This window comes from Sinocyclocheilus rhinocerous, unplaced genomic scaffold (assembly GCF_001515625.1).
Source record: "Sinocyclocheilus rhinocerous isolate Xijiao unplaced genomic scaffold, SAMN03320098_v1.1 scaffold1102, whole genome shotgun sequence".
Classification (NCBI taxonomy): Eukaryota; Metazoa; Chordata; class Actinopteri; order Cypriniformes; family Cyprinidae; genus Sinocyclocheilus; species Sinocyclocheilus rhinocerous.
In genome coordinates, this window is record NW_015640208.1 from 533465 (window position 1) to 541497 (window position 8033).

Consider the following 8033-nt stretch of genomic DNA (forward strand, 5'->3'; position numbering starts at 1 on the left):
CACGACCGGAAGGAGCGGAAGCAGTCGACTGTGGCATAATAAAAGCTCCGCTGCTTTCGAGCCGTGTGTCGCGCTCGTCTCTCATTAGCAATTGCTTCAACGGCCTCGCTTCGCTTCGACGGCTTTCAGCCTCACTCTGCTTCATACTACGATGTTAATAAATCTTTAATACATTAGCTCATCCATGAACATGATTTCTGCCCGAGTCCCTTCGGATTGCATCGGCTGTGGGGATGAAGACCACAACTCCCATGATTCCACACTCAGTCACTGCGTCATCAAACTACGCCTTTGTCTATTTGTTTGTTTTGAATACGCGCCCTCTAGCGGCGAAAATTACATATTGTGCCTTTAAGGTATTTTGACAGACATTCATACCCGGTGGCTAGTTTTGGTACAATGCCTCAACAAAATCTCACTGGAACCTCAATTTTTGTGATATCAACTTCAAATTTGGAACCTAACTTAATTAGATGCATAGCTTTGGTTTTATAGCAAATTTACACATTTTCTTTACAGTAAACAAACTTCTATAACTTTTTTACACTTTCATTTTTTTAAATGATTATTATTATTATTATTTTTATGATTTTCACTTTTAATAATCTGCTGATTGTCGTCTTTAAAAAGAGACCAACCTTAGGTCTGTATTCCAAAGCGTTCATAAATTACAACCATTGAAGTTCAGATTTTCACGTCTATGTTCAGAAAGGGGGGTGACAGTTAAAGGCAGAGTAAGGGATTTCTGGTAGCCAATGTTGATATTTGAAATCACCAAAACAAACACGCCCCTACCCCAAAAGGGTCTTGCCCCTATTTTGATAGCTCCGCCCCACATATACGTACGTAACCCAGGCAACGATTAGTTCTGTGAAACAAAGCAAAACCAATGTTACACCGTGTCTACGGACGTAAGCGGCGCGGCTCAACAAATCCCGACAGAAAACTGCTGCCAGGTTCTATTTATGACGTGCTGACACAAATTTCAAATGGTTTTCAACGGTCGTTTGATCGCGTCCAGTGTAGGCAGACTTTAGCTGTTGTAGACACGGTGTTACTCAACTATTGAGAAGAAACAAAGCAACCTCAGCGTCCGATCGCAGGCCTCCGCTCCTTGAGTTCTCTCCAGCGCTGGAAAGCTGATCCGATATTTACACGGGTCCTACTTCTTGCCTTATCGTTCCGCAGACGTTTTCCTCTTTTGTTTTTTATCCGCCATCTCTATCTTTCTGTCGCTCGGCTCAGCTAATGTCCGTCCCATGCACTGAAAGCTCTCCCCTCCACATCACGAGTAGACACGCCCCTTATTGCTGATTGGCTACAAGTTTGTTTTGCGATTCGGCCCAAATCAGTTTTCTAAAGTGTTTTTGAAAAATCACTTACTCTGCCTTTAATTATCTGTGTTCGTGTATGTACAGGTGTATCAGTACTTCAGCTGTATTCCAGAGGACAAGGTTCCATACGTCAACAGTCCAGGAGAGCGATACCGTATTAAACAGCTTTTACACCAGCTGCCGGCCCATGACAGCGAGGTAAAACTGCTTACATCCTCACACTCGTCTCTGGATCCCAAACCCACAGCTGTGAATCCTGAATCTATGAACCCTACAGCCTGGTCTTAGATTCTTACAGTAGCCCCTCACTGCAGAACACAAGATCCAGGGGGCGTGGTTGGAGCCACATCTAGGGGGTGGAGATTGGGGATGGGTGGGTTTAGGTATATGTAAGGTGGGAGGAGTTGGATCTGGATCTTGTGTTCTGCAGTGAGGACCATCTCGATTCTTATCCAAAATCGGAGATGAGTTATAGCTTACTGCACACTGAGTACTACTTTTTACAGTAGTAAGCAGTATGCAATGATAATTATTAAAACTAATTAAAAACAGTGCAGTATGTTACATGTTGTCAGGTGTACATTAAATTGATCAAAGGTGACAGCGAAGACATTATTTTATAATGTTAGAGAAGGTTTCGGTTTCAAATAAATGCTGTTCTTTTGAACTTTACAATTCATCAAAGAATCCTGGGGGAAAAAATTAAGCAGCGCAACTGTTTTCAACATGGATAATAATCATAAATGTTTCTTAAGCAGCAAATCAGCATATCATACTGATTTCTGAAGGATCATGTGACACTGAAGACTGGAGTAATGATGCTGAAAATTCAGCCTTTCACAGGAATAAATTACATTTTAAAATATATTAAAATACAAAGCAGTTCTTTTAAATTGTAATGATGCTTCATAATAATACTTTTTAATATTTTTCATCAAATAAATGTAGGCTTGGTGAGCAGAAAAAGAAAAAAAATCTTGAAAAAAACGTTTTAAGTATGTGCTGTAGTTTTTCATGCTGATTTGGAACAACAACAAAAAAAATATCAGTTTTCTTTTTTTACTAATATAATAAGATATTTTTTTGGGGAACTTAATCACCATATAAATAATGCAAAAAAACGTACTTAATGGCCATAAAAATAGGCTTCATTTTCATTATGCAAAACATAATTTCTTAGGGTGCAATGTTTTTTTCATGTTCAACATGTTTTCATGGCTCCATCATGGCCTGAATTCATTAATGACGATGACAATGTCAGGTTGTAAGTGTGTGTTGGTCTTGTGTGAGTTGTAACAGTACTGTAAATGTGTGTGTGCACAGCCTCAGTACTGTAACTCTCTGGATGAAGAAGAGAAGAAAGAATTGAGGTTATTCAGCCAGCAGAGGAAGAGAGAGAATCTGGGCCGCGGCATCGTTCGACTTTTTCCGGTCACCATGACCGGAGCCATCTGTCAACAGGTAGAGAAACACAGACATGAACGATCTTCTCAACTGTAACGTCACCTCGAAATGACAACTCACTGCTTCCTCACCCTGGACAAATAGTGCATACTTATCTGAGCAGCGCTTCAGCTGTAGTATGGTGTGTGCATTGAACTACTTGAGCTGAAGAGGCTCTCGTCTGGCATGCGGCTTCAGGAAACTTTTTAATATGCTGTGATCAATTCAGACTCCAGCCTGAGCAGAGCCAAGGCAGATATCATATGTACTAGATAAAAGCGCATACTTTCCATTCACCCTCTGTGATATTTCAAGAGCTTTGCCACATTTCAACACCCATAATGCACCCCAGCTGATGAGTAGCTGCCAGGAGGGTGTGACTGTGTCGTGGAGAAGCAGTTTGTGTCATGTTGTGTTCTTTTTTATGTCATCAAACACAGAAGAAACAGAATTAGTATGTATCTTTTTTCATATTTTACGTAGAAAGTTTTTTTTTGTTGTTTTTTTGGCTTTATTATAGCTGTTCATTATAGAGGTTGTGCTCTGCTAAAGAACAAGGAAGTGCTGTTAAAGCTTAGTTAAAGAGTGCTAGAAATGATATGAAGCAGATTTGCCTCAAAGTTTGAGTGGCTTTTTTTTTGCCTAATGTATATGTATATATATATATAATAAATGTTTGTAAAATGGCACAGTTTAATAATATTATTATTATAATTATTATTTTATTAAAAGATTTTAATAATTTAGAAAATTGTCAATAAAGAAATATTGCTTTAGTAATAATACTATTGTCCTTTAAAATAAATAGTATTTTATAATAATAATAACCATTATTATTAAATATTTTATTATGTACATATTTTATGTTAAGTTATACAAATATTTTTTTATAGAAATAATACTATTGTACTGTAAAAAATAGTAATTTTACAATTTTGTAAAAAAAAATTGACAATACTAATATTTATGGCTATTTTAATTTCTTTGCTTTCAAATGTCAAACCATAGAGCTTTATTTTATTATTATATTATTTTATCAGTTATAAATAAATAAATAAACGGCGCTGATCAGGAGATTTCATCTTGAACTGTTCCTGCTCCTGCTGTTCTGCTTGTTTCTGTCTGTGTGAGCGGCCAGCGCTTTCAGAAACCGTGTAATTATGAGTTTGGAAACTTCCTGTAGCTCTGTTCTCACCCCGCTCTCTTGGTCTCAGTGTGGCAGGCAGATCTGCGGCGGTGACATAGCGGTGTTTGCGTCACGAGCGGGTCACGGCTCCTGCTGGCATCCTCAGTGCTTCCAGTGCGCTTCCTGTAACGAGCTGCTGGTGGATCTCATTTACTTCTATCAGGACGGACACATCTACTGCGGCCGGCACCATGCCGAGCGCATCAAACCCCGCTGCCAGGCCTGCGACGAGGTGACCGCTATCCCACGGCTTTCCACCCAGTTCCTGTTTTCCTCCATGTGTTGGAGGCGTGGAGTAATGCTTATCACACATGAGCCAGACACACTGAGCCTTGGTGCTCATGCAGGAGACACAGGTTCAAATTGACCAAAATAGAATTTGATCCCAACCCTGCATCAATGAGTATTTATTATTAATAATAATAATAATAATAACACTAGCATTTTCTATTCTTTTAAATAAAAAAGGCCCTCTAACACTAGTGTTCCCTATTCTTGTTTTATTCTATCTACTTGTTTTTCTTTTTATTTATTAGTAAAAAAAAAAAACCTTGCTATGTGTGTACTGCGTTAGGCTAACCGAGACTTGTCACAGCACTTACATATTATTGCAGCTTTGTTGGTTTTGATTGCTTATATTGTCCTCATTTGCAAGTCGCTTTGGGTAAGTGTCTGCTAAATGACTGAATGTAAATGTGGGTCAAACACACGTTTCTACGAGTTGCTGCATGTGACTTACACGGTATCTTGCTCCTCCTGTGGTGATCAGATCATCTTTGCGGACGAGTGTACGGAGGCGGAGGGCCGGCACTGGCACATGAAGCACTTCTGCTGTTTCGAGTGTGAGGCGGCGCTGGGTGGCCAGCGCTACATCATGAGAGAGAGCCGGCCGTACTGCTGCCACTGCTACGAGTCTCTGTACGCCGAATACTGCGACACCTGCGGAGAACATATCGGTGAGAGCACACAGACAACACCGTATCAAACCGCTGCTTACATGGACACGCCACACAATGAGAGAGTGAAAGAATATTTAGAGTAAATATAAATATAACTCCAATATATAGCAGAAGTTTTGAGGCTAAACAAAAACATATCATCTGAAAAAACCCACTTTTCATTATAATATCACATCACTATAAATATTTTTTTTAATTTTTATTAAAAACCATGTAAATTGAAGGCAATGCGACAAATACTACTCTGATGTATAAATATAATTTAAATAATCTAAATAATATACCTTATGCATTACAATGTTGAGAATGCACTTTATAATCATGAAATGAAAGTCTTAAAACTTGTCCTAAAAATGTATTTATGCAAAATATACAGTATAAATCTATCTCTGAAACTTTAGCAATGTCTAGGATGCACATGAAATGACAGAAGAAAAAATAAAGCTTAATAGAAAAAAAACATAATATTTATTGAGGTCATTTGCATTATGTAATTTACTCTTTTTATTTATTTATTTATTTATTTGTTTATTAAATTAGTACGTTTATTCAGCAAGGACACATTAAATTGATCAAAAGTGACAGTCAAGACTGTGAAACTGTACAAAAGATTTCTATTTCAAATAACTGCTTTTATTCCGGAAATACATTTATTCCAGGGGAAAGAATATATATATATACTGTATATATATAAGAAATGTTTTGAGCAGCAAATCATATTAGAATGATTTCAGAAGGATCATGTGACACTGAAGACTGTGAATTCATCTTTGCATCACAAATAAATTACATTATAAAATATATTCATAGAAAACAGTTATTTTGAATTGTAATATTTCACAATATTACTGCTTTTTACTGTATTTTTGAGCAAATAAATACAGCTTTGTTTAGTATAAAAAGTAAAAGCATTTTGAAAAAAAAAATGTGTATTATCACCAAACTTTTGAATGGTAATGTAAATAAGCTCCCTTTTTTCATTATTTTCTACAAAACTAGTGCATATATAAAACATTTGTTGTGCTGCCCACTTGGCCTTTCTAAGTATTACTATAAACATATTTCTTGATTGTTTTTACAAACTGAAGCACTTGTTGAAGATTTTTCTGTGTAATGGACAGCATTGCTACAGAAGCTTAATTTGCATTTAACCACAACATTCCATTCAGTAATGGCAGTAAAAAGCTCAGTGATTACAGAAAAATGCTGTGCTTCCATGATTGAAGGGTTTGACGGAGTGCTGCGACGCTTGATTTCCTCACTCTCTCGGTCTGTCTGTAGGTACAGACCAGGGTCAGATGACTTACGAGGGCCAGCACTGGCACGCGTCTGAAGCGTGCTTCTGCTGCGCCTGCTGTCGGCTCCCTCTGCTGGGAAGACCCTTCCTGCCTCGCGGCGGACTCATCTTCTGCTCCCGCTCCTGCTCGCTCGGGGACGACCCAGACAACTCCGACTCCTGCGATTCTGCCCTGCAGAGCAAACCAGTGTCACACAAGACCATTCAAAACCAGCAGCGCACTTCCACACCACGGCCACAGGGGGGAGCCAACGTCACTGCCGCCACCTCTAAAGTGAACACGTGCAAAAATGCAGTCAAAGCAGCTAGTACAACAACAGCCAATGGGGGCCATTTTCCACTGGAGAGCAAAGGTACAAATGTGACCATGCATTATTATTTGTACCTTGCTTTTTTGTGGTGGTTCACACATATGCACTATTTTCTCATTAAAACACAAGGAAAATACATAATTTAGGTAAATCTCACAAAAACTAGCAAGATGTCATATTTTACCCCAAAATCAAAAGAAAAAAAAGAATGATATTTTGCATAAAAAAGAAGGCCTATTTTTTTTACTAATATTAAGATTTTGCATTGTGACATTCTTTTCATAAGCTTAGAAGTAAGCATATATTACCAAATCTTTTCATAATTGTGGCATGTCAATGTTTTAGTTTTTCATTGCATAAATCTCAACGATTAAGCACTTTTTCTCCCAGAATTCTCATTTTTATGAAAATATATATATCTAAATTTGAACATTCATAAATCTCATTATTTGGTAAGTAAACACAATTAAGCACTTTTTAATCTCAAAATTCTCATTATTGTAAAGAAAAAATATTTAAATATTATTTTAATTGTAAAGTACAATTGTATGCATACGTAATTTATTACCTTTAGTTTATGTTGATTTAAAAAAATATTTCTGGACAAGATGATCAGGTCCTAAAATAGGCTTGATGATTCTATCTATCTATATATCCATCTATCCGTCTGTCTGTCTGTCTAGCCATCTATCTATCTATCTATCTGTCTGTCTGTCTATCCATCTATCTATCTATCTATCTATCTATCTATCTATCTATCTATCTATCTGTCTATCTATCTGTCTGTCTATCCATCTATCTATCTATCTATCTATCTATCTATCTATCTGTCTGTCTGTCTGTCTGTCTATCCATCTATCTATCTATCTATCTGTCTGTCTGTCTGTCTGTCTCTGTCTGTCTATCATCTATCCATCTATCTATCTATCTATCTGTCTGTCTGTCTGTCTGTCTGTCTCTGTCTGTCTATCATCTATCCATCTATCTATCTATCTGTCTATCTGTCTGTCTGTCTGTCTGTCTGTCTATCCGTCTGTCTGTCTGTCTGTCTGTCTGTCTGTCTGTCTGTCTGTCTGTCTGTCTGTCTATCCGTCTGTCTGTCTGTCCATCTATCTATCTATCCGTCCGTCCGTCTGTCTATCTATCTGTCCATCTATCCATCTATCTATCTATCCGTCCGTCCGTCCGTCTATCCATCTATCCATCTATCTATCTACCTATCTATCTATCTGTCCGTCCGTCCATCCATCCATCCATCCATCCATCCATCCGTCCGTCTGTCTGTCTGTCTGTCTGTCCGTCCATCTAGCCGTCCGTCTATCCTATCTATCTATCTATCTATCTATCTATCCGTCCGTCCGTCCGTCTGTCCGTCCTTCTATCTATCCGTCTGTCTGTCCATCTATCTATCTATCTGTCCGTCCGTCCGTCTATCTATCTATCTATCTATCTGTCTGTCTGTCCATCTATCTATCCATCTATCTATCTATCCGTCCGTCCGTC

The 8033-nt window shown here is 38.1% G+C and overlaps 1 protein-coding gene across 3 annotated transcripts in view; it reads left to right on the forward strand.

The window, feature by feature from the left end:
- LOC107752556 (prickle-like protein 3) overlaps positions 1 to 8033 on the forward strand; it is a 48850-nt gene that overhangs the window by 36070 nt on the left and 4747 nt on the right. For all 3 annotated transcript variants that reach the window (XM_016568560.1, XM_016568561.1, XM_016568562.1), the window contains exons 4-8: positions 1419 to 1532; positions 2658 to 2795; positions 3992 to 4195; positions 4733 to 4919; positions 6204 to 6572. In XM_016568560.1, coding sequence (XP_016424046.1) covers positions 1419 to 1532; positions 2658 to 2795; positions 3992 to 4195; positions 4733 to 4919; positions 6204 to 6572 — 1012 coding nt within the window. The remainder of the gene's footprint in view (positions 1 to 1418; positions 1533 to 2657; positions 2796 to 3991; positions 4196 to 4732; positions 4920 to 6203; positions 6573 to 8033) is intronic.